The sequence below is a fragment of the Littorina saxatilis genome, linkage group LG13, assembly GCF_037325665.1.
Source record: "Littorina saxatilis isolate snail1 linkage group LG13, US_GU_Lsax_2.0, whole genome shotgun sequence".
Taxonomy (NCBI): Eukaryota; Metazoa; Mollusca; class Gastropoda; order Littorinimorpha; family Littorinidae; genus Littorina; species Littorina saxatilis.
This window is the reverse complement of record NC_090257.1, coordinates 27,919,772-27,945,562: the sequence shown is the minus strand read 5'-3', so window position 1 is coordinate 27,945,562 and position 25,791 is coordinate 27,919,772. Positions and strand designations below refer to the sequence as shown.

Sequence of the window (25,791 nt, the reverse complement as noted above, 5' to 3'; positions counted from 1 at the left end):
TGCGAGTGACATTGAACAGACTGGCCTCGCTTAAAGGCTCAAAATCCGCAGAACGAAGGAATTCCAGGATTAAAAACAAGTCCCACTTGGGAGCGGGCAAACGAGCTTTAGCTTCCTTAAGAGCAGCCCCTTTAATGACTGCAGCTATAACGCCCCCGACTCGAACAGAACGACCAATCTGCTTAAGAGTCGCCGAGATAGCGGAGCGCCGGACCCTCAACGAGGAGACTGAGGCGCCCTGCGAAGACATGAAAGAGAGGTGGTTAGCGACCTGAATAGAGCGCGGAGCCACCGAACTCACCCCTCTAGCTGAACACCAGGCAGTCCATGCCTTCCAGTGGGAAGCATAAACTGAAGAGGTGGACGCTCTATGCGAGCGAGCCACCAAGTCCAGAGTCAAAGACGACGCCCCAGAGCGCTTCAGCGAGTCCCGAACAACTTCCACACGTGAAGCTTCAGAAGACTGGGCTCCTCGTGTGGAATGCCTGTTCGGGGCTGCACTAGTTCCCCTCGCACGAGTGCGAGAGGAATGGGGGGCCCTTGGGCGAGCCGAAGAAGATCTGGAAACCAGACCTGCGACGGCCACAGAGGAGCGACCAGAAGAAGAAGGGCCGGCTCCTCCATCTCCGCTTTCCGGATTACTCGGCTGAGTAACGGAAAGGGAGGAAAGGCGTACGCCTCCAGACCCGTCCAGGGAAAGTCCAGAGCGTTCACTCGCCATGCCTGAGGGTCCGGGAATGGCGAGACGAACACCGGAAGCCTCTTTGAGTACCTTGTGGCAAAAAGGTCCACCAGAGGCTTTTGGACCTGGGCCCAAAGGCGAAGCAGTGCCCCGTGAGTGATCGTCCACTCCGACTGAAGCACCGTACCGGAACGACTGAGCGCATCCGCCAAAGTGTTCAGCCTCCCTGGAAGGTACCTGGCCGAGATCGTGATATGATGCTGAAAGCACCACACCAGGATCTCGCAAGCCCTCTCCGAGAGAGACGGGGACCGCGAGCCTCCCTGCTTGTTGATGTACGCCGCCACTGTCATGTTGTCTGTAAACAGACGAACATGTTTGGCGTACAGGGAGGGCAGAAACTTGGCCAGAGCTAGAGCAACTGCCTCTAGCTCCAGCAAGTTGATGTGCCACAAGGACTGCTCCGTCGTCCACAGACCGGAAGTAGTCTGAAGATCTGTATGTGCCCCCCAACCCTCCCTGGACGCATCTGTAAAGAGGTCCAGGTCGGGGAGGGGCACGACGATCGGAACACCTCTGCAGACCCACTCCGTGTCCAACCACGGAAGGGTCGCAGACTGGAACCATCCCTGCAAAGGGATGAGGGCGTCCCAGTCCACCAGAGGAGAGTCCACAAACGGCTTCAGCGCGAACTGAAGCGGACGTTTGTGGACCCGGCCCAGTGAAACCAGAAGAGCCATAGACTCCATCTGCCCCAAGATGGAGGCGAGCGAGCGGATGGAAGCCATCAGGAGAGGTAAAGTGGAGCGAATCTGGGCTTGGAGCTTGTCCACCCTTCTCTGAGAAGGCTGGACAGTCCAAGCGACCGTGTCGAAAGACATCCCCAGATAAGTGAATGTCTGTGACGGGGTCAGCTCCGACTTTACCCGGTTGATCGAGAATCCCAACGAGTTGGATTCTCGAAGAACCGTCAGGGTATCCTGCGAACAGCCGCTCTGGGACTGGTTCATGATGAGCCAGTCGTCCAGATAAGCCCGCAGACGGATACCCTGGGACCTCACCAGTGCACAGACCTGTCTCACCACCATGGTGAAAATCCATGGTGCGAGAGACAGCCCGAAAGGGAGTGCGCGAAACTGGTAGATCTGATCTCCCCACCGGAAACGAAGCCATTTCCGGTCGGCCGGATGCATAAGAATATGAAAGTATGCGTCCGTGAGATCGATCGAGGTCACCCAGTCTCCTGGGCGGAGAGAGTCTCGGACAGAGGCTGGCGTCTCCATCTTGAATTTTATCTCCCTCAAGAAAGTATTGAGGAGAGATAAATCCAACACGGGACGCCATCCTCCTGATGCTTTGGGAACAGCGAACAGACGCCCGTAAAATCCCAGGGAGCTGTGGACCCGAACTCTCTCCACCGCGCCCTTCTGCTCCAGGGAGGCAATTTCCGACTGCAAGACGGAACGTGCTTCCTGCGAGAAGGGGGGCTTGAACCGCGGAGGCACTCGGGTAAGAGGCGCCTTTTCCTCCCGCCAGAGTAGGCGGAAGCCCGATCTCACCACTCCCACAATCCATTGGCTGTCTACTACCGACATCCAACGAGAAAGTGCCCGGGAGGGGCCTCCCGCCATCACCAAGGTGGAGGGCGGGAGGGAGGTGAGATCGGGAGCGCTTCATTGGGGGTGTGGCTTACTTCCAGAGCCGCCACGCCCCCTCCCCGATGCCGTCCTCTTCTTCCCACCACGAGCGGCCGGCGGAGCCTGCCGCTTCTGAGCTGGCTTGGGGTTAGACGATGTCTGAGCCTGCTTCTGTTTAGAAGGCTGAGACTGTTTCACCCCCTTCAGAGTGTAGTCAAGGAACTGACTGTCCTTGTTTGACTGAATCTCCTTCTGTCTGGCATCCAGTGCCAGCGGACAGAAGAGAGACTCCTCTGAGACCGGGGAGACTCTCAAGGTCTCCCTAGTAGCCAGTTCCGTGAATTGGGACTGCGAGAGGAAGAGATCCCTCCTGCAGAGTACCGCTTGGGTGTACTGCAGGGAGGAAAGACGCAATTGTTCCTCATTGACCTTGGCCAATGCGGCCAAAAGCGCAGAGACATCGTCCGCATTCTGTTCTTCACTGAGAGTGAAAGGAACTAGTGAATCGGTCAATGCCCGAGACAGAGCCCGAACGAGAGTCTCCGCAATGGAGGACAGTTCGATCTGCCGACGTCCAACCTCCTCAGCAGAGAGGAGGGAAGCCTCGGAAACCGGCAAAACCGAATCACGCTTGATCGGTTTAGTCAGAAGAGGCAGCAATTCCCGGGAAACCGGAAGGGTAGCCCTAGGGAGTGCAAAAGACGCCAGCCAATTCTGGCTCTGATTGGGCATGCCAAGCTTCCTATTGACCGTAGGCACGAAGGAAGAGGCTTGGGCAGCTGAAGCCACCCACTGCTGCGCTGATTCCGGAACTGGACCAAAAGGAAGCAGTAACGGAACAGGCACTGGCCGAATACCACTCCCCGCATGTGCTGGACGAACCAGTGAATGCGAAAGTTGGTAAGCCACTGACGGAGACTCGGCAAACCGGAAGGAAGAAACATCCTCCTGTGCCGGCCGGAAGTCCGCCATGGCAGAAGGAACGAATGATGCGGAAGAGTCCGCAGCCACCACCCCTTCAGGAAAATAACGAGACGTTACTTCCGCCGCGACGTCAAGAACAGACTTGAGCTTCGACGGAAACACGCCCCGCGACTCCTCGCTGACCACTGATGGAGCATCAGAATAGTCACACGTGGAACCAAGACCGAAGTCACCAGTTCCGGAAGCAGAAGCATGCCCTGGCAAACCGGAAACCGGAAAAGCCTGAGCACTAACGTCATCCTGCCGCCCAAAATCCTGTGAAGGTAAAGGGTAAGCAGGACGACCATCCGCAAAAACCGGAGCTGGATGAGCTGACGTCACTCCCCCGACTGAGTGGAGTGATGCCTGCTCAAGCCTAGGCGCTTGAAAGCCGGAAGGCGCACGCTGTAATCCACTATCTGGTATCCGGAAGGAACCACCAGAAGAGGAAGAAGCGTTTCCGGCCGAAACCGGAAGTGTAGTCAACGGAACCGCAAAATGCGGAAGTGAAGACTGCACTGGTTGACTTCGCGATCCGGAAGGACCGGAAGTCAGTGAATACTCCATCCTGCCGCGACCGCCGTAGCGTGCCGGAGCGGACGGATCATCACTTCCGGCAAGTGCCGGAAATGCGGCAGTCGAAACCGACTGCCGCCGCTGTTCGAACAAGTCCGGGGCCTCGTAGGTTATCGCCGGAAATGAAAGATCAGCAAGGTATCGGTCGTGACCCGATGCGAAAGAGCTGTCCCCCGAAGGAGAACGTCCAGGCGCCTCACGAGGGCTATCGGACCAGCTCTGCTTACCAACCGACGCTGAAGAGGGAGGACGCTGCTCCAAGCCGGAAGTGGAGGACAAAGACACGGAAGCCAATGCCCGGACGTCACTGCCAGATGCCGGAAACGCCGAACTGCTGGCGACGGAACGCTGAAATTCTGCCTGCACCAAGCTGCGGATTTCTGGAACCAGTGACTTTAACAGAGAGGAAACCAACGCACCTTGTCCAGGTGCTAACAAAGAAGACGAAGTCTCCGATGTAGAGACAGGTGCAGAAGTAACAGTAGCGCTAGGCGCCGCAAAAGAAGCAGAAGTAGTAACAGCGCTAGGCGCCGAAATTGGTACAGCCAACAAAGTGTTACGCTCTTGGTCTGTAACAAGTAAAGTTGCTTTGGAAGAGGAAGACTTAGCCTTAATTTTCCCCTTGGGGTCCGACTTGCCACGGCGCTTGTCTGAATCAGACATGTTGACAACAACACGTGGCAACGCGAAAAAATTTACTGAAACATAAGTCTAAACGACTGGAAAATTCAGTAAACACACGCACTAATGCGTTAACAAAATACTATAGCTAAACTTGCCCCACAAGCAGAGGCACGGAGAGCTACAAACAAAGTCACACGAGCTAGAAAACTAACTCACACAACAAAATGGCGACACGCAAGACACTGACACAAACGTCAACAACACGTGGCAAAGCCAAAAAGATTTACTGAAACGTAAGTCAAAACGACTGAAAAGACAGTAAACACACACGCTTACGCGTCAACAAAATACTAAAGCTACACTTGCCCAAACAGAAAGAGGGCACGCAGAGCTACTAGCAAAGTCACACGAGTTAGCTAACTAACTCACACAACAAAATGGCGAAACACGCAAGTCACTGACACACAAGTCCGTAAAAAACGGACAACGTACAGTAACGAAACAGCGCAAACAACCAACAACAAACGGGAACGAGCTCACCAAACTGTAGGCAAGGCGAGCAGACAAGCTGGGTAACGTGGCCGGCGGGTGTCACTCAAACACACAAGGTCAGCCACAGAGCGTCAAAAAGTGAACCGTCCTCTCCGAGGTGAAAAAGACGTATGGTAATAGGCACGTGTTCCTAGAGGAAGTGACGTGGCATACACCCGTATGGGAGGTAACTCCCGGTGTACTGGCCCATTACCAAAGCTACTTTCACTTTCGTTTTGGTGATGGGGTTGCTTCCCTTTAAATTCTTTAGCCGGGTAAGCGTTTTTCAGTGATAAGCATCTCAGGTGACTCAATGCTAATGTGATTCGGAGTAAGAATATGATATTAAATCGCATATTAACAAAATGTGACAACACAAACACCGAAAATGCCAAAAGACAATTATACAAACGGCTGCGCGTACACATCTGTGTGCTAAGTGGTGTTAACTTTTTTAAACGCCTACACTCGCACACACTGACAAACACACACTCACACACACAAGCACACACACATACATTTTTGCGAACTGATCTAGCAATCTTTGGGGGCCGGGTAGCTCAGGTGGTAGAGCACTGGACTTGTGATCTTGAGGGTCACAGGTTCAATCCCGGCCGGGACGGACACAGCTAGGTCAACTTTATGTGCAGACTCAGAGACGGTATCAATGTCCCTTTCCCGTGTTACCACAGTGACACGTAAAAGCTAGACCTCAATGATTCTGCCATAAGTGCAGGTGCCTGATTACACATAAACACGCATACACCTGGGTAGCGCGACTCTTGTTGCTGCTAGCTTTCCACTGGGAGGAAGCGACCTGAATTTCCCAGCAGTGGGATAATAAAGTACATGAACAAGAAGGGCAAAGCCCATACGACTCACATGCTTTACACATTTTTCCTACCAAAATACATGTGACCTTGACCCAAGGTCAAGGTCATCCAAGGTCATGCAATACAAAGCTGTTAATTCAAGACATAGGAAGTACAATGGTGCTTATTGGCTCTTTCTACCATGAGATATGGTCACTTTTAGTGGTTCACTACCTTATTTTGGTCACATTTCATAAGGGTCAAAGTGACCTTGACCTTGATCATATGTGACCAAATGTGTCTCATGATGAAAGCATAACATGTGCCCCACATAATTTTTAAGTTTGATACAGTTATCTTCCATAGTTCAGGGTCAAGGTCACTTCAAAATATGTATACAATCCAACTTTGAAGAGCTCCTGTGACCTTGACCTTGAAGCAAGGTAAACCAAACTGGTATCAAAAGATGGGGCTTACTTTGCCCTATATATCATATATAGGTGAGGTATTGAATCTCAAAAACTTCAGAGAAAATGGGAAAAATGTGAAAAATAGCTGTTTTTTAGGCAACATTTATGGCCCCTGCGACCTTGACCTTGAAGCAAGGTCAAGATGCTATGTATGTTTTTTGGGGCCTTGTCATCATACACCATCTTGCCAAATTTGGTACTGATAGACTGAATAGTGCCCAAGAAATATCCAACGTTAAAGTTTTCCGGACGGACGGACGGACGTCCGGACGGACGGACGGACGGACGACTCGGGTGAGTACATAGACTCACTTTTGCTTCGCATGTGAGTCAAATAAAATAAATTCTCACCTTCATCACCAGGGGGTATGGGCAGGTTGCAGTAGTCCTCATAAGACGGCATGTCTTTCACTTTATAACCTGCAATGTATGCAGCCATTCATTACTCAGTTTCTGATTGACAATAATGACATACCTATCACTATCCATCACTATTCCCTCCATGTAACATATATATAAACATGCTTTCACAGTACAGTAATTAGGATTCACAGTTATCAAGGATGTACAGTGTAACCTCCCCTTGTAAGACCCACCAATTAAGACTCCCTCCCTTTTAAGACCCTGTTTTCTCAGATTTTCTGTTCATAACCTCTGTAAATTTACCCTCATTTTAAGACTCCCTCCTCTTGAAAACTTCAGGCCTGATTCTCTCAGATTGTTTGATGTCTCAAAGGGCAGGTTCCACTGCACCAGTCAACAACACCATCCCCAATCACTAGATGAGGTTTGTGAATTAAACCTTGAGTACACCATATTCCCAGGGACGATCATTTCAAACTTACTGGTACCGACAGGATGGGTGAGTGGTGCAAGGCTTTCAAACTTACTGGTACCGACAGAATGGGTGAGTGGTGCAAGGCTTTCAAACTTACTGGTACCGACAGAATGGGTGAGTGGTGCAAGGCTTTCAAACTTACTGGTACCGACAGAATGGGTGAGTGGTGCAAGGCCTTCAAACTTACTGGTACCGACAGAATGGGTGAGTGGTGCAAGGCCTTCAAACCTACTGGTACCGACAGGATGGGTGAGTGGTGCAAGGCTTTCAAACTTACTGGTACCGACAGAATGGGTGAGTGGTGCAAGGCTTTCAAACTTACTGGTACCGACAGAATGGGTGAGTGGCGCAAGGCTTTCAAACTTACTGGTATTGACAGAATGGCGCAGGGCGCAGGGCAGCCCGTCGGCACGGCAACTGTAATGTTGCACGAGATGCTCCAGGCTCAGCAAGTAGGGGCCGTCGTCAATAAAGTGCACGAAGCGATCACGATAATGCTGAAACACCAGTAGCCATCATTATTAATGTATCTGTTGAACACAGTGGATTAAAGCGGATTTTAAGACCCCCCCCCACACACACACACACTTGTGATACAGTGAAACCCCTCTTTTATGACCTCCAAAAATCTGACAAAATCAGGTCTTAACAAGTCGCGTAAGGCGAAATTACTACATTTAGTCAAGCTGTAGAACTCACAGAATGAAACTGAACGCACTGCATTTTTTCACAATGACCGTAGTCCGCCGCTCGTACAAAAGGCAGTGAAATTGACGAGCCTGTTTAGCGCGGTAGCGGTTGCACTGTGCTGCATAGCACGCTTTTCTGTACCTCTCTTTGCTTTAACTTTCTGAGCATGTTGTTAATCCAAACATATCATATCTATATGTTTTTGGAATCAGGAACCGACAAGGAATAAGATGAAATTGTTTTTAAATCGATTTCGGAAATTTAATTTTAATCATAATTTTTATATTTTTAATTTTGAGAGCTTGTTTTTAATCCGAATATAACATATCTATATGTTTTTGGAATCAGAAAATGATGAAGAATAAGATGAACGTAATTTTGAATCATTTTATAAAACAATAATTTTAATTACAATTTTCGGATTTTTAATGACCAAAGTCATCAATTAATTTTTAAGCCTCCAAGCTGAAATGCAATACCAAAGTCCGGCCTTCGTCGAAGATTGCTTGGCCAAAATTTCAATCAATTTGATTGAAAAATGAGGGTGTGACAGTGCCGCCTCAACTTTTACAAAAAGCCGGATATGACGCCATCAAAGACGTTTATCCAAAAAATGGAAAAAAAGTCTGGGGATATCATACCCAGGAACTCTCATGTAAAATTTCATAAAGATTGGTCCAGTAGTTTACTCTGAATCGCTCTACACACACACACGCACAGACAGACAGACACACACACACACCACGACCCTCGTCTCGATTCCCCCTCTATGTTGAAACATTTAGTCAAAACTTGACTAAATGTAAAAAGGAGGGAGTCTTAAAAGGGGGTTCCACTGTACACACAAACAGAGTGAGAAAAAACCAACTGACTGTGTTTTTAATTTCGTAGTGGTATGGCGTGCGCTGGAAGCAGAGGCTGAGAGCGTGCCATCCCTCCTGGCGTTTACTGGGGCGGATCAGGAACAATCCGGACAGCAGGCTGCTGTACTCCAGCAAACCCACCGCACCCTGGCAACACACAGCAGTGAGTCGATCAATTCAGAGAGCACAAGACCGGTGATTATGTGTGGAGATTGGTGAAGATCGAGCATCATGGTCGGGCCCCAAAGACCCTCTCCTGGCGACCATCAGGCGACAGAAGTTGACTTGCTTTGGCCATTTCACAAGGCGTCACATTTTCCCCAAACCATATCCCTCACAGACAAAAAAGGCCTTGCTGCAAGCCACGCAGCGAGGTCATGTGAAGTCCCTGTGAGGCTGTAAATTACCATGCAAATTAGGTTTGCAGCAACCAAGTCTGCAGGTGAACTCGCTGCAACTGTTCTTTTCTCTCGGAAGCGAGAGGTTGCAAGTTCAACCCTGGGTCAGGGCGTTAGCAATTTTCTCCCCCCTTTCCTGACCTAGGTGGTGGGTTCAAGTGCTAGTCTTTCGGATGAGACGAAAAACTGAGGTCCCTTCGTGTACACTACATTGGGGTGTGCACGTTAAAGATCCCACGATTGACAAAAGGGTCTTTCCTGGCAAAATTGTATAGGCATAGATAAAAATGTCCACCAAAATACCCGTGTGACTTGGAATAATAGGCTGCGATCTGCTGGCCGATGTGAATGCGTGATGTATTGTGTAAAAAAATTCCATCTCACACAGCATAAATAAATCCCTGCGCCTTGAATATGTGCGCAATATAAATTGCATAAAATAAAATAAAAAAAAAAATAAAAAAAATCCCTGCGCTTACAACTGTACCCACGGACTACGCACGATATAAGCCTCATATTGATTGATTGATTGATTTTCTCTTGGGGATTGCAAGACACTGTCTAATGAGGGCACAGACACGAGAGCAGGGGTCTGACAATGTAAAGGAGGTGGATCAGATGACCTTTCCTGACCTAGCTTCTGTCCATGGATGCCAACAAAACTGCCTGGAAAACGGTTTTTGACTTTTTTGCCCAAAGGATTGATTACGATGATGATGTTGATGATGATGATAATGATGATGACAGTTTGATAAAGATGATGATGACGACGATGTTGACAATGACACCAATGATAGGACGGCTAGAATAAGGACTATCAGTTTAACCCCCCCCCAGACAAAGTCATCAATGCAATGCATAACCTACCTTTCGGCTCAGTTCAGGGTGATACCAGTCCTTTCGGTTGGTTCTGGCCTGTGAAGGCTGAAAGTTTTCTGAAACAGTTATAAGCAACAACATTTATGTCATGTACAAACTTCCTTTTGAAAAAAAAAAGAAGCCATTCACATGACAGACTAGTAAAACAAGGCAACCTGAGTCACAAACTTTCCCCCAAAAACATCCAATACCTTTGACCAACGTCTTTCATCAAGTTCCCGAAAAAGCCAGGAAAATGTTCAAGTTTCTGTTAATAGACAAATTCCAAAAATAACTCTATCAAGTTTGTATGGGTTGTGTGTTTCCGACATACCCCTGGCTAGTGATTGGCCCCTCCAATGTTTGTACATGGTTAAAATTGCCAGAAAAGGTCACGTTTCCACAACCCATACAAACCTGACAGAGTTTAAATGTGACCCTCCACCACGAAATGAGTCGCATGTCACCTCGCGCGGTTCTGCGCTAGGCTTAATATAAGTCCGGGGAGTGTCTGGTAACAGTGTGAGGGTCACCTTAGTCACAGGCTTGTAACTCAAACAGTTTTCGCTCTTTTCTAAAACGGGTTTCACCACTGGATAGAGCATAAAAAACTCTTTAGGAAAATGTAAAAATATGAAAATCATGCAAAGGTGACATGCGACTCATTTCGTGGTGGAGGGTCACAAATATATTTTTGAAAATCTTCTATCAAATTAATATGTAACATTGTTTGCATCCTTTGCAGTTACATTTCTCAGACTTAAATCTTTACAAAATGATAAAAAATTCGTACCAAAGACACGCATGACATCCAGTCGCCTGTATTTCTCGGCCACATCGAGGGGGGTCTCCAAATCATCACTTCTTGGGAACGGTGTCGCCTGTTCCTCAAGCAGCGCCTGTTTATTAAGGATAAGGAAAATGATTAAGATAAGGTCAAGGTTAAGGATAAGATTCAAATAGTCCTGTGAGGTTACCCTCATGCACATTCGGGCTGCTTTCTCCCTGGGCAAAGCGAGCTGCCATACAGTATATGACGCTACCCATTTTTTTCTTCTTCTTCTGCTTGCGTGTATTCATGTTTCCAAGCCTTGAGACTTTCGCTGTGAGCTTGGGTTCTTTATCGTGCGCATGCATGCCCACAGGGGTGTTCGGACACCGAGAGGAGTCTGCACAAAGTTGACTCTGGGAAATAAATCCCTTGCCGAACGTGGGGATTGAACCAACGCCGCTACCGACTGAGCTATTTCCCCGCCCTAAAATAATAATAATAAACACTTGTTAATCGCCCCTCACAAACAGCTTGTGCACATCATTACAATAAAGCTATTTCAAACTATTTTCTGTTTTAAAGCTTGAGAAGATGCTACAAGTGCAGACTGTGCCTGTTTCCTCAATAAAGCAATTAATGATATCAACAAACTTGGTTGTTCTGTATATATGGCTGATCATTACATGCACATGGAACTGAAACATTGACCAGTGGAATCATTTCTGTACTTTGGAACCCCTTTTTAAGACCCTCCAATATAAGACTTTTTCCCTCTTAATCGTAAGACGTACCAAGTTTTCAGATTTTCTGTTCATATCATCTGAAAATTTACCTCCATCTTTAGACTCCCTCCTTTTTAAGACCTGATTTTCTCAGATTTCTGGAGGTCTTAAAAGTTGTTTTTTTAGTGTAATGTGCAGCATGCTTGTTTCATAAATAAAGCAAAGTTATCAACATACTTGGTTGGTCTGTATGGCTGATGTAAGTGAAACCACCCACCCTTGCTAAACACCCCCCCCCCCCCCCCCCCCCCCGCGAAAAAAACGATGAACAAAAAATGAAAGAAAAAATGATGAAAACAAATTGATGTTAAAAGTGGCTTACCTTAGTGCACTCCATACTGCCCTTCATGGCCGCCTCGTGCAGCGGCACCCAGCCATTGTGGGGGCAGCGCACCTGGGGGTCGCAGTGACCTCGCTTGATCAGCAGGTGTACTGTGCTGGGCCTGTCTCCCACACACGCCCTCTGCAATATACACATCAGGTGAGGTCAACTTTATGTGCAGACCCAGAGACGGTAGCCATGTCCCACCCCGTGTCACCACAATGGCACGCAAAAGACCTCGGTCATTCTGCCATAAGTGCAGATGGCTGATACCACCTAAACACGCATACACTTGTGTATCTCATCAAAAACCCTGGGGGCGTAAAACTCGAATTATCATATAACCCATATCTTGTCCATAGGAGGCGAAATATTTAGCCTGTAGGACATTAAAATTGTCTATTTTTTATGTTCTGCAGAAATGTTACAGACAATATGGAATATGTATATATATACATGACGTCGTCATGGAATTTTGGCGTAACTCATTTCAGACAGCTTTTCAGCAGAAGGCCAAAACTGATTATTATGAAATAGTGTTTATATTTGTACCTGGTATGGTTAGAAAGATAAAAAAAATGTTAAATTATGTATTGTCCATCATATTTTCAAAAATATTTCTCATGGAGAATGATTTAATTTGTCTAAAGCACAAAAACATCAAAATCGCCAAGAATTGAGTTACGCCAAATTCCAGGCCAGCGACGATATTACCTGAAAGTGTCATCCCTTAAGAGGTCCGTCACTGTCACTATAGCGATTCAATAGTACAATTCGTTTCATATGAGGTTACTGCGCATCGACTCACATGCAGCAACCACTCACACAGCTAAAACTAATTGCACGCAAGCATATGCTTTCTTACAAAGCAAGTTTTTATGTGCTGCGAATGTTCCCACAATTTATTGGCTCTCACCCTTTCAAATTTTGTGTGTCTGCATAAGCCTAAGACCTTCATGGGAAAATAATATGGCCGGCAGCTTTATCTGACAGTTCTCTACCGCAGAACATACCTAAAATGTCTCATTGGTATCTGAGTAAAGAGTTGTTCTTCCGAAAAGTTAATTGATCCTGAAACTCTCGAGTTCCTGTGATCTTGCTGTGACCATGCCGCGGCTAGCTTTGATGTCTTGCAAATTAAACTCGGCTATTGCTGCAATCTTCCAAGCAAACACCAGATATTCTGTGATTTTGCAGTAACCTATTCAAGGCAACCCACAATGCTCGGGACAACATCACAGCAAGCTACGACTACCTGTGACTTGCTGGGACGATCTGTTTAGACAACAGCGAGGTTGCTGCAACCTCGCCTGCGACTGTAAATTTGCATAAGGGATTGCACAAAATTAATATAAAACAATTATAATCTAGCTCTTGCATGCCCACATTAGTACCAGACTATCCCTTCTCTAAAGTAACATGTAAAATTGCAGATTCCTAAAGCTATACTTACATGTAACACTGTGTGCCCATTGCGGTCTTTGATGGTCAGGTCTGGCTTGGCGCCAAGAAGTAATTCCACAATGTCATCGTTACCACGGTACGAAGCCATGTGCAATGCCGTTGACCCTGCACAACAATTGGAAAGTGAAACCTAAATCATCATGGAAATGCTAACTGTTAAATGTGGTTGGACATTCATATCAAACAATCCAATCTCCATGGCATCAAACATCTCATTTGAACTGCAGATAACACTGAGGAAAACAGAGTCTTCGTTAACACTTACACAATTTATTAGATGTAAATTGCTTTTAACATATGACAGAATTAAAATTCTGTCTGAAAGAAAGATGCACACTGGCAGAAATGTTGACAGGGAGAAATGTACGTATCATACAATGGTACTTTGGGCGGTCAACTTTGTGTGCAGACTCTCCTCGGTGTCCGAACACCCTCGTGTGTACACGCAAGCACAAGACCAAGCGCGCACGAAAAAGATCCTGTAATCCATGTCAGAGTTCGGTGGGTTATAGAAACACGAAAATACCCAGCATGCTTCCTCCGAAAACGGCGTATGGCTGCCTAAATGGCGGGGTAAAAAACGATCATACACGTAAAATTCCACTCGTGCAAAAAAAACACGAGTGTACGTGGGAGTTTCAGCCCACGAACGCAGAAGAAGAAGATTACAATGGTACTTTTATTTCATGACCCCACCATTCAGAAGAAAAAAAATCATGGTCCAAGAACTGTAAGTCTTAAAACAGGGGGACACTTGCAGACACTCTGCAAGTCTTAAAAAATGTAGGTCTTAATGTAAATGGAACTTTAAAGTGGAGGGTCATAAGACATAAGAATGATAGACATAAGATCATTTATTGTCCATACAATTAAACAATGGATGAAAAAGTGTTTGTTTGTTCGTTTGTTTGCTTAACGCCCAGCCGACCACGAAGGGCCATATTAGGGCGGTGCTGCTTTGACATATAACGTGCGCCACACACAAGACAGAAGTCGCAGCACAGGCTTCATGTCTCACCCAGTCACATTATTCTGACACCGGACCAACCAGTCCCAGCACTAACCCCATAATGCCTGACGCCAGGCGGAGCGGCCACTAGATTTTCCAATTTTAAAGTCTTAGGTATGACCCGGCCGGGGTTCGAACCCACGACCTCCCGATCACGGGGCGGACGCCTTACCACTAGGCCACCGTGCCGGTTGTGGTTCATCTGCTCTTAAAACAACCAAACAATATATGACAACAACCATAAAAAACATTTTTTTAAATAAAAAAAAATTAAAAAAATAAAACAGAGGTTTTACTGTAGCTCAGATACATACAGAGGTACCTGCGATGAAAGGACACTCTTGTGACCAGCCAAACGTGTGCCTACATCAGGGATGTTGCCACAAATTCATACCTATAGGACAAATGTCCTGAGCTCTTCGGCATCAATAGGACATTTGACTGCGTTCAGTACTAAACAGGGTCAGCCATGAATGGTTAACCTTATCAAAAGACCGTTCGTGTGAATTTCGTGCTGTACCGACACCATCTTCAAGTGACGAAACTTTACTTTCCGTGATTGTGGAGGTTTCAGCGGCGACACTGTCATTGGCGCTGTCATTTTCCAGAAGGATACTATTGCTAGCCGTGTTTTCCCATGTTCTTGGCCCTAATGTAGCACACAATGCCGTTGAAACGCCAAACGTGTTCAGCTTTTCCTGTTCTTTGGCAGGCTTTAGTTTTTTCAGTGGCGTAATTCAGTGCAGCACGCTTCATCTCTAACCAAAAGCAAATTAAGGCAGACGCGAGCCTTGGTCAGTTGGAGTTGTCTCCCGTACTCCCAACTTTAGTGTGCTGTAGACGGGTGTACGCAAACGGCTCAAATAACGCAAGATCTGCACTGCACAACTTCAATGCACCTGTACGCGATAGCGCTCGGTCGCTTTTTGAAGATTTCTATCGCGAAAGGAAAATGATCAAATATCGCGCTGTCCGAAGGAATGGAGTTCTTGTCGGACAATGAACGCACTCAGTTGAAAACGATAGGACATCTGACCACCATGCGGCAATGTGAATTGGACATTTGAGCCTTTTAATTGGTCTATGTCCGATGTCCGACGCCTCACGACATCCCTGCTACATTGCAGGTGGCCTGTCATGACAGGTATAGTTTGGTCAAGATAAATTTGTCAAAGCTCCTAAGTATCAGAGGGACGATCATGGTGGCCGCTGTCTTTCAGTCGCAGCTGATCATATCTGGAACAAACTCCCTTTGTCTCTACGTCTCAGTCCATCTCTGCCTTCTTTCAAAGCAAATCTCAAGACTCACCTCTTCAGAGAAGCATTCTATGATGATGTAGTTGTCGCGACCCTGTGAATGTGCACTTTCGGATGAACAATGTTTACTGTGTGTGTGTGTGTGTGTGTGTGTGTGTGTGTGTGGACATGTGTGTGTGTGTGTGTGTGTGTGTGTGTGTGTGTGTGTGTGTGTGTGTGTGTGTGTGTGTGCATTATAATTGTTGTGTATACTGGGAGTTCGTTCCTGTAAGAGCCTCTGGATTTTTGTAACATTTATGTTTTGTTTTTGGTTTTTGTTGTAAAGTGTTTATGATTGTGTTCTATTCCGTCAATGGCGTCATTCTGGTAATGATGTTGTTATTGCTTTTGTAAAGCGCTTTGTGTGTTCGAAAGCGCTATAGAAATCACCATTATTATTAAGATACCAGACAAAGAAACAACAGAAGTCTGCACTTACCAGTTTTGTTTTTGGCGTTGATGTCCGGGCAGTTGGGACTGGCCAAGATCTGACTGACAAGCTTTGCATCTCCTGTTAAGGCACACCCAAAAAGCTCTGCAGTCAATCAACGGATAATTTTTTTGCTTCTTACTGTGTGAATTTGGCATGTAAATTGTCCTTGGAAAGTTTCCTCATAGAAATTTGGGCTGCTATCCCCAGAAATAGTATGCAGCAATGAAGAATGAAGACTGCTACCAAAGTTGTTTCCAATGTTCAACATTTTTTTCCACGCAACTAGACAATTAAGTTTTGCTGAACAACGAAACATTGATAAAACAAGAGGCGAAGCCTTCAAGGCTCACGTAAGAAATCGACAAACAGTAACACAAACTCAATCACTCCGTCACACATACACACACACACACACACAGTAAGCATAGGTGAAACTGTGCAAGAAAGCGAGACACTGGATCTGCCAACTAGTCTCGGCCCGCTCACAATAACAATGACCGAGACTTTCAGTAATTCCTTTGCGTGACGTCTAACCCTCTTACGTCATAATGTGACGTCTTTAAATAGTTTCTATCACACACGTCAAACACTTTTGACCGAGACGTAATCTTCTTATGCGAGCTTTATCCATAGACTCGGAAATGTTAAAGTTTCTATCACACACACACACACACGCACAGACAGACAAAGTTTATCATCGCATAGGCTACACTTACGTGAGCCAAAAATGTATTGCCTAATAGGTGAGAACATTATAAGACACAAGAAAACAAACACAAGCACAAGTCACACTGCACACACACACACACACTGTGACACACACACACACAAACAGAAAACTAGCAAAAGCAATACATAATCAAAGCATCATGACTCGATCCACACCTTCTATAACTGCCCTGTGCAGCAGATTTGACGTGCGTCCTGTTTTGCGTACGTTGTGGGGCGGCGGGCGGCCCTGACAAAAAGATTCCAGGTTGGTGGGCAAGCCGTTGGCCGAGTCTGTGTAGTGCGCAATCAAGCACTCCACGCCTGAAGACAACAACAAACAACATCAACAACTTGCCGATAGCAGAGATGCTGCTTGAATTTTTTTAATTTTTTTTTAAACTATACTGTGCAAAAAAAGTATCGCATAGGTGAATAGTTCTAAGTTCCACTTCCAGACAAACATTCTGATTGGAACGCCTCGAAACTAGCTTTTGCAGTTCAGTTGAACCCGATAGTCGATTGAGTGAGCAAAATTCACTGCGCACGTGCAAGATGTGCATTTTGAACCCAATTGAACACGCATGGGATGAACTGCAGGGCTGAGTTTTGGCGCTCGCCCGCTCGCCAGCGGCGACTTCAAATCGCGTCGGGCGAGTTCGAAATTCCTCTGAAATCGCCCGCCTGGCGAGTTCAAATTTCGATGAACGCAGTCGATCGGAACGGCCGGCGAACAAAGATCTCGCGCGGTTCGTCTGCTATAATATCGGACGCCATGTTTCTCGCGTCTAACGCGACCACCTCCGGAAGTTCCCCACTCGCATTCAAACGTCGTACTGTACACACGCTTGTAAACATGTGGAGATTTATTGACACTGTCACTCCCCCGCCGCAAAAAAAACCCAGAGAACGGACGATGGAAAAAGAGGTAAAAAGAGACAGTATGATAACGAAACACGGCAGAGAAAATGGCAGGAAAGATGGAAGAGGACAGATACCGGCGAAGAAAGAGAATGGCTCGTGTACGACGACACGAAACAGGAGATTGTGCTGTGTGTCGAAAAGGAGGTAAATTTGTGTTTAGAGATTTAGACCTGCTGGTGGTGTAACACCGTGTTATTGACTTTTTAAACTCATTTGTTCAACTTTACTTGTGATCAGAATGTGATACCAGGAGGTAAATTTGTGTTTAGAGATAACTCAGATTTAGATGTGCATTTGTTCAACTTGTGATCAGAATGTGATACTTTATGTATTAAATTAAAATGTTATGTGTCAGTGAGTTTGTGTGGACTTTCAGTAACTGTTATTCTTGCAATAGATTGTGATTTGTTACTTGTAGTTATGTGTAGTGTTAATGTGTGCCTGACTGCCAGGAGGTAAATTTGTGTTTAGAGATTTAGACCTGGTGGTGGTTTAACACCGTGTTATTGACTTTTTAAACTCATTTGTTCAACTTTACTTGTGATCAGAATGTGATACCAGGAGGTAAATTTGTGTTTAGAGATTTAGATGTGCCAAAGATTCTGCAACTTTTTAAGACTGGCAATTACGAGACAGAGTGAAAGTTAATGTGTGATTGTGTGACACTGAGAAAGGGGATGACTTGTGTGTGATTGTTTCCCTTTGCATGTAAATGATTAATGGTATGACTATATAATTATGAGGGTGTGCATTTGACTACTATGAGTGAGGTTAACTGAGTGACAGTGAGTGGGTGAATGTTGATTTGATAAAATGTTTTCTTCATTGAATTGATACTTTACTGTTTGCTTTGTTATTGAACCATAGTGAATAATTAAAGCACCCCAAACATACAAAGTTTGTTTATGTCTTGTGTTTGTTTGTGGCATTTAAAATAAGCATGTGAGCATTGTTTGTATGTAGGTTTTTGTGTGTTTGTCGCGGCCAACGCGCGATCTACGAGCCATTTATATGGTTGGAAATCCCGGCTGGTTGGGGGCCGGTTGGAATTTTGGGGGGCCGGTTCAAATTTTGACTTACCGGCCCCCCTGGCCGGTAGCAAAAAAAGTTAAGGTACACCCCTGGAACTGGGAAGAAGGCTCAATGCGAGAGTTAACGCCCCTCCCAACAGGAGACAACTCTTCCAGGCCTTACAGCAAGAGTGGGACAACATTCCCCAACAGACTTTGCGAAGACTCATTGCTTCCATGCCAAGGAGATGCCAGGCTGTAATTGACTCACGTGGAAGCCATACTCGTTACTGACTTTGACCTTGGTTTGTGTGAAGGTCACGCTCAATGAATAACTGCAAAGTCCAGCAAATAAAGACATGCATCTGTGCTATCGAAAAAGCTCAAAAACTTTTCTGTCCGACTTATGTATTGTTTGTTCGAAAGAATGAAATGTCAATAAAATTATTCATCAAACTAACTATGCGATACTTTTTTGCAGTGTATATTATTATTTTCTTAGACAAATTTGCTGAAATTGACCTTAAAAGTTTGAGCAATATCAGAAGAATACTGACAGCCCTGAAGGTGAAGGTGAAGGTGTGTGAAAAAAGTCTGACTGTACTTTCCAGAGGTTCAATTAAGACTAATATTTAGTTATATAATCAAACTATCAGATTCACTATTCATAATTAATTAGAGAACAGGACAGTTCAGAAAACATACTTGACAATCAATAAATATGCATGCAAACACAGATGCAAACAAGCCCTGACACACACACTCACGTTGACCCAAACATGAGAGTTAGGGGGCTCAATACTTAGTACTTTCAAAAAAGGATCTAAACTATAAACCGAGGTATCATTGAGGGTTTTTATTGGGGTAGTTGTACACTCAGAAGAAATAAATAAATTACACTAAAACATCGATCAAACACAGCCCAAATAAAAAAAAACACGCAAGTATGCTTGCCATGTATCAGAGGACCATCGTCGATGTGAAAGAATCCCTCTTTCTTCTCCTGTATCTGGTAGTGGTAAGTTTTTCCATCGGCTGTCAGGGACAGCGAGAAGTCTGTTGTGGACACTGTGCTGTCTCTCACCAGGAAGAGACCTCCCATGTCACTCTTGTTGCGGTACTTGATCACAGCTGAAATCAGTCATCCCATTCTCATCAATACAGTGGAACCCCCATTTTAAAACCTCTAAACAAACAATGAAAATCAGGTCTTATAAAAGAGGGAGTCTTAAAATGGGGGTAAATTTACAGAGGTTATGAAGAGAAAATCTGATAAAGCAAGGTCTTAACAAGGGGGGTCCACTGTATTGTAATTATATCATGTTTTTGTTGATGATGTTTCGTTTGTTATTATAGATGTGAAATAAGAGCTGCAGATGGGCCTTCGGTCAACAACAAAGTGAATTTCTGTAAGACCTAATTACTAACCATTGCAATTTATTCTTAGACAGCATTTAAACAATTCCTCTAATTCTACCTTTAGGCCAAAAAAAATAATAGGTGTGGTTACGGTAACATAGCCACAAAAAATAGGGTAGGTAGGTAGGCAATCACTTTTTTTTTTTTTTTAACTTTTTTTTCTAATGTGTACAAATTAAACCTACTTGACAGGGAAATACGTGTGCGACTCGGGCGCTTTCGCTTTCATTGCGTTTTTTGCACTCGGGGTTTTTTTTTTTTTGACAAATGTAATAAAAAGTTATAGGATCGGCCCCTAAAAATAGGGTAGGTCGGGTTACCGTAACCACACCTATTTTTTTTTTAGGCCTTAGTATGGACACACACATACATACACTCACACACACACTCACATCCACCCACCCAAACACTCACACATATTCTCTCTCCTCTCACTAATTTTTTTCTCATGTGCCATGAATTCAGCAGTCACAAGGAACTAATTGGAGTGCATGCAGGAAAAAACACAGAATACAGTCAAAAAGCAAAATGTTATCGGTGATCTGTTGGATGAGCAGGTAGACTAGTGTCAGGTTGTGTAGTGCTAGCTTCTTCTTTTGCCACTAGCATACGGACTGGCTATTTCAGCATCGCTCTGTATATCTTCCAGAAATAAATCGACAAACGTTCAGACATCAAGTCAGACCTGATCTATACATACAAAGTTCTGATTTAAAAAAACAGGTAGACAGTCACTAGTGTTCCCAAATCCATATATATTATATATTTTTAAAGGTTAGTTATTGGTAGGTGTACATTTTTGACACATCAAAACATACACTAGCTGTTTGTTTTGTCAAAAATTAAACGTTCCAATAACTATAACCTTTCTTGGTGTTTGTATCCGATTTAAATTTTTCAAACACACCGCACTCATCATTGCCTGGCATAATCTGGGCCCGTTACAAGTACATGAACCACCAACAGCTTTAAAGCCATTGTGTCATTTTGTTTACAGGGCACTTATACACTGTCACGGAGAATTCACTTCCTGATTTCAGCATGGTCCTGTGGGCTAAGGCAAACAATTTTTTTTTTAAATCTACAATGCCAAGGCTAAGATTGTGGGTCAGTTGGTCTCGTCGGTTACATTTTTAACTCCTTTCTTTTTACCCAGGCGCATGTGTCCCCTAGATGTCCGAGATGATCGAAACTTTGCTTTAAAAGTATGCAAACTCGAGTTTTGTAATTTTTAATTTATTTACTTTTTTTCATTTTTTTTTCATTGAAAGGTCACCCCCATAAACATTTTACGGTCAGGAGATATGATATATATCAGGTCGGTCCAGGAACAAGAAACACGGATTTGTTTTGATTTGTTTTGGTCTTACCTCAATTCCAGGCTGTTTGACACTATGCCATAAGCCAAGGTCAGAGGGACCCAAAGAAGATTTACTATCACCAGATATCATTTCTATCCCTGCACATTCACACAATAAAAATCGTGACTAGCCTACTTCCTGTGTTACTAAATATAGTCACTAGTGCAACTTCCTAAAAAGGCATGGTATTGATGATACTGTGTGTGAAGTATGCAAAACTGCAATCTATTCATGAAGTACACTGTTTGCTTCAAGTATTTAACTATGCAACTGTGGTATTTTTTTGCAATTGAACCTCAGCTAATATCTTCCATTTAAACTGCTTTTAACGATGCACTGTTGTTCAGTGCTTTCTGTTTGTTGCAATAAAGGACATTGAATTAGCAAACTAATGAAATCACAAAACAAAATCCTTGCATTAAAGTCTTGATTTAGCGCCCCAGAAACAAAATGACTCCAATTGCAATGGAAAAAATGCATTTGCTAAAATGAAAGAAAAGCAAAGGTGTTAACCGCTGTATATAAAATATCGTGCGTACACACACAGACAGTGACACACACCCTCACCATGGCAAAGACTTACGACCTGAAAAGATACATGCTTACACTACAGCACTGCAAAAGTATGCGCAGTATTCTTTAATATATCCAGAGAGTGTTTTAGAATACCTTCTTTTAAAAGTTTCTCCGCGGCTTCTCTTGATATTTTGCCATGATACCATCGAAGCATTTCATCCGCTTTTTCAGTCTCAGCTTTGTCGTCTGCAAGCAACTGTTCCAATGATGTTTTCCGTAATGCCTGAGAAATACTCGGCATTGAAGAAAACTCGTCGTTCGCATACACCTGGTCATCGTCGTCCGAGGCCATTGCTACATCTCCTTGCGTATTCGACATTTTTCTGGGTTGTTTAGAAGCAGGGACATTAGAGTTCCTCTTGATTTCGCTTTAACTTCCTTGTCTCGAAAGCGGAACCTGCCATTTTGAAAACATAAAAACCATACTCGGAAACCCGAATCCAGACTTTCGTTTTTGTTTTACAAGTTAAATACACACAAAAATTGTCATGAAAATATAACATATACCGATGTTAATCTTTTAAAAGATAATCTGCGATTTTTCTTCAAGAAAATTCTAGTTGAGGAGATGTATGTTGATCAACGAAATTTTTAACAAGGGTTATTTCCCTTCTGTCGTCTGCTTGAACGATATTGGGCTATTCTTGTGATGCCGCGGCATTGAATTAATGACATCGGACACAGATTGACACACACACACAAAAAAAGAAAAATTATTTCGCTAATATTTTGCCTGTGATATTTTCAGAGTGTGTTGAAACAAGTGTAAAAAAAAAAAAAAAAAAAAAAAAAAGCGAGAAATCAAGATTCACTGAGATAAACGTGAAATATTTTCAGAGCCCGATAACTTTTACCTCTTCTGATGCCATTTTTCAACATGGGGGTAATGGTACGTTTTAAGTCTGTGAGAAAAAAAATGTCACGATGCCAGATTTACAATGATTTGGGCCAGTTTAACTAAATGAAATAAATTCCCTTTTCGTGCCTCCAAAAACAGACTTTACCAGATAAAATGTTTTCCTCTTTTGGGCCCCTGAACCACGAAGATTTACAGGATAAAATATGTTCTCTTTTCAGCACGATCATTTTGCAGAAACACGCCCATGATGTTTATGAATAGAAAGTTCAGTTATTCTGCACTTTTGTCATCGAAAGTGTGACTACGCTACAGGTACAGTAATTTGGACATCAGCAAGACGGGCGCAGTGGCCTAGTGGATAAGACACCGGTCTCCCAAGCGGAAGTTCGTGGGTTCGAATCGCGGCTGCGCCTGGTGGGTTAAGGGTGGAGATTTGTCCGATCTCCCAAGTCAATGTTTGTGCAGACCTGCTAGTGCCTTACCCTCGGCCTTCGTGTGTACATACACGCCGCGACAAGACCAAGTGCGCACGGAAAAGATCCTAATCCATGTCAGATTTCGGTGGGTTATGGAAACACGAAAATACCAAGCATGCAACCCCCGACAGCGGCGGCGTATGGCTGCCTAAATGGCGGGCTAAAATCATGGCGATCTCTACTACAGGCCTACCCGTCACGCATCTGGGGGCCAGATGTGGGGGCCCACTGCATCTCTATTGACAATCTGTAGTTTTGGGATAATTTTTACACAGAACTTTCCTAAAATGCTTAGAGAAGGTCTGATGCAGTTTAAACAACTATGATATAAAACAAGCAGGCAGCTGAATTCTGTTAATTTCATTGAATAAATTAATGGTTATGGCGTTATCGTCATAGAAATAAGACTACCTATTACTTCATTAGTAGTACAGTGCAGTGATACTAACTTGTGAAACAACAACTCAAGCCAGCAAAGTTTAAGGAATAATAATTCCTGGAATGATTATACAGTACTATAGTGAACTGACACTGTACAGTGTAATTAAAATAATAATATCAATGAGGATTTATCACCTCGGAGAACTCAGGACACTCGCCGAAAAACAGAAAACATGCATAAAGATTAAGTACGTTTTCCAAACATTCTCTACTAACATCAACACACACACACACACACACACACACACACACACACACACACACACAGACCGGCACAAACACACACACACACACACACACACACACACACACACACACACACACACACACACACATGTACACCCACACATGTATGTAGATGTACAGCCACACAGACACAGACATTACTGCCCTGTGTTGAGCTTCAACTTTGACAAAGAAAGGGGGGTCAGACAGAAGAGAAAATTAAGTGTTAAGTTGACATTATTTGAAGTGTGACAGAATTTTTGACTGAGTGTCATTTTGTTAAACACACACACTAAGGAATATATAGATTATAGAAGACAAGACCTGTATGAAAAAGCTTTTTACTTACCCCAAATGTAGAGTGTGTTATGACAGCTTCAGCACTTTCAAGGCAGGCTCTTTCCCTGACCGAGGTGTGGATGCACAGGCCTAGCTGTGGTTTTTCAGAAGGATATATTTGACAGAATCCTACCATGTCTCTCTTCCATGTCAAATTCATAGGGTGACAGAGAGTTCCATGGTGATCCTACACAGGGATTTCCTGCACACTTTCTTTCTTTCTTTATTTGGTGTTTGACGTCGTTTTCAACCACGAAGGTTATATCGCGACGGGGAAAGGGGGGAGATGGGATAGAGCCACTTGTTAATTGTTTCTTGTTCACAAAAGCACTAATCAAAAATTTGCTCCAGGGGCTTGCAACGTAGTACAATGTATTACCTTACTGGGAGAATGCAAGTTTCCAGTACAAAGGACTTAACATTTCTTACATACTGCTTGACTAAAATCTTTACAAAAATTGACTATATTCTATACAAGAAACACTTAACAAGGGTAAAAAGAGAAACAGAATCCGTTAGTCGCCTCTTACGACATGCTGGGGAGCATCGGGCAAATTCTTCGACCTAACCCGCGGTTTTTTTCCTACACACAGAGTTCTTTAGAACATTGAACAATATGAAGGAAAACATGGTCCACTGGCACGCCCGATCAGAGGGAACGTTGAGGCCGCCTCTGTCTAAAGAGTCCATATATTGTCCATACTTCTGGTGGTAGTATGATGTTTGTTCCAGCAGGGACTCTTCACTTGACTCAGGGTCTTTTCTGGTGATATATCTAGCCAGCTATGTACATTAACACAGAGATTGTCTCAGTTGAAAGTGACTGTTCCAGAGTTTCCAAGTTGTCGGCTGTCTCACACGCTTTTTCATCCGATTCCAGTTGATAGTCACACTGCGGGCAAGAGTGTCCTGCTGCCTCGGCTTGCAGCTGAGCTTGGTCAGTGCGAAGAGTCAGCAGTAGCTTGGCCTTTTTGAATTGATGTTTTCTCCTGAATCTGTTGCACATTGATAAAATAGGTCCCCCCCAGAACCAACTCAACTCGACTCAACTCAATTTTATTAATCCATATGGAAATTAAGAACCCTGACGAAGCTTACTGAACTGTTTCAGCTTGAAGTTCATCCCTCAGACGCGCATCCTTGAAAGCTGACCGGACATTCTGGATTTTCCACCAAGTGATCAACCTTGTTGATGAAGAGAGCGTATGACTAACTCTACAATAATAGTAATTTTGACAGTATAATTAACTCTACAGTTACAGTAATTTTTACATTCGACAGTGTGACTAACTCTACATGCAGTTATATCAATTTTGACATCGACAGTATGATTAACTCTACAGTTATAATACTTTGGACATCAACTGTATGACTAACTCTACAGTTATAATAATTTGGACATCGACAGTATGACTAACTCTACAGTTATAATA

The 25,791-nt window shown here is 44.4% G+C and overlaps 1 protein-coding gene across 1 annotated transcript in view; it reads right to left on the bottom strand.

Annotated features, from left to right (window-relative positions):
* LOC138945438 (tyrosine-protein kinase HTK16-like) overlaps window positions 1-22,423 on the bottom strand; it is a 45,965-nt gene extending 23,542 nt beyond the window's left edge. The window contains exons 1-11 of the mRNA XM_070316866.1: window positions 22,112-22,423; window positions 19,617-19,793; window positions 16,906-17,052; window positions 16,027-16,098; window positions 13,272-13,387; window positions 11,819-11,959; window positions 10,736-10,841; window positions 9,952-10,019; window positions 8,696-8,833; window positions 7,501-7,630; window positions 6,647-6,715 (exon numbers count right to left, since the gene is read on the bottom strand). Coding sequence (XP_070172967.1) covers window positions 6,647-6,715; window positions 7,501-7,630; window positions 8,696-8,833; window positions 9,952-10,019; window positions 10,736-10,841; window positions 11,819-11,959; window positions 13,272-13,387; window positions 16,027-16,098; window positions 16,906-17,052; window positions 19,617-19,793; window positions 22,112-22,337 — 1,390 coding nt within the window. The 5' untranslated portion in view covers window positions 22,338-22,423. The remainder of the gene's footprint in view (window positions 1-6,646; window positions 6,716-7,500; window positions 7,631-8,695; window positions 8,834-9,951; window positions 10,020-10,735; window positions 10,842-11,818; window positions 11,960-13,271; window positions 13,388-16,026; window positions 16,099-16,905; window positions 17,053-19,616; window positions 19,794-22,111) is intronic.
* Window positions 22,424-25,791: the final 3,368 nt, after the last annotated feature.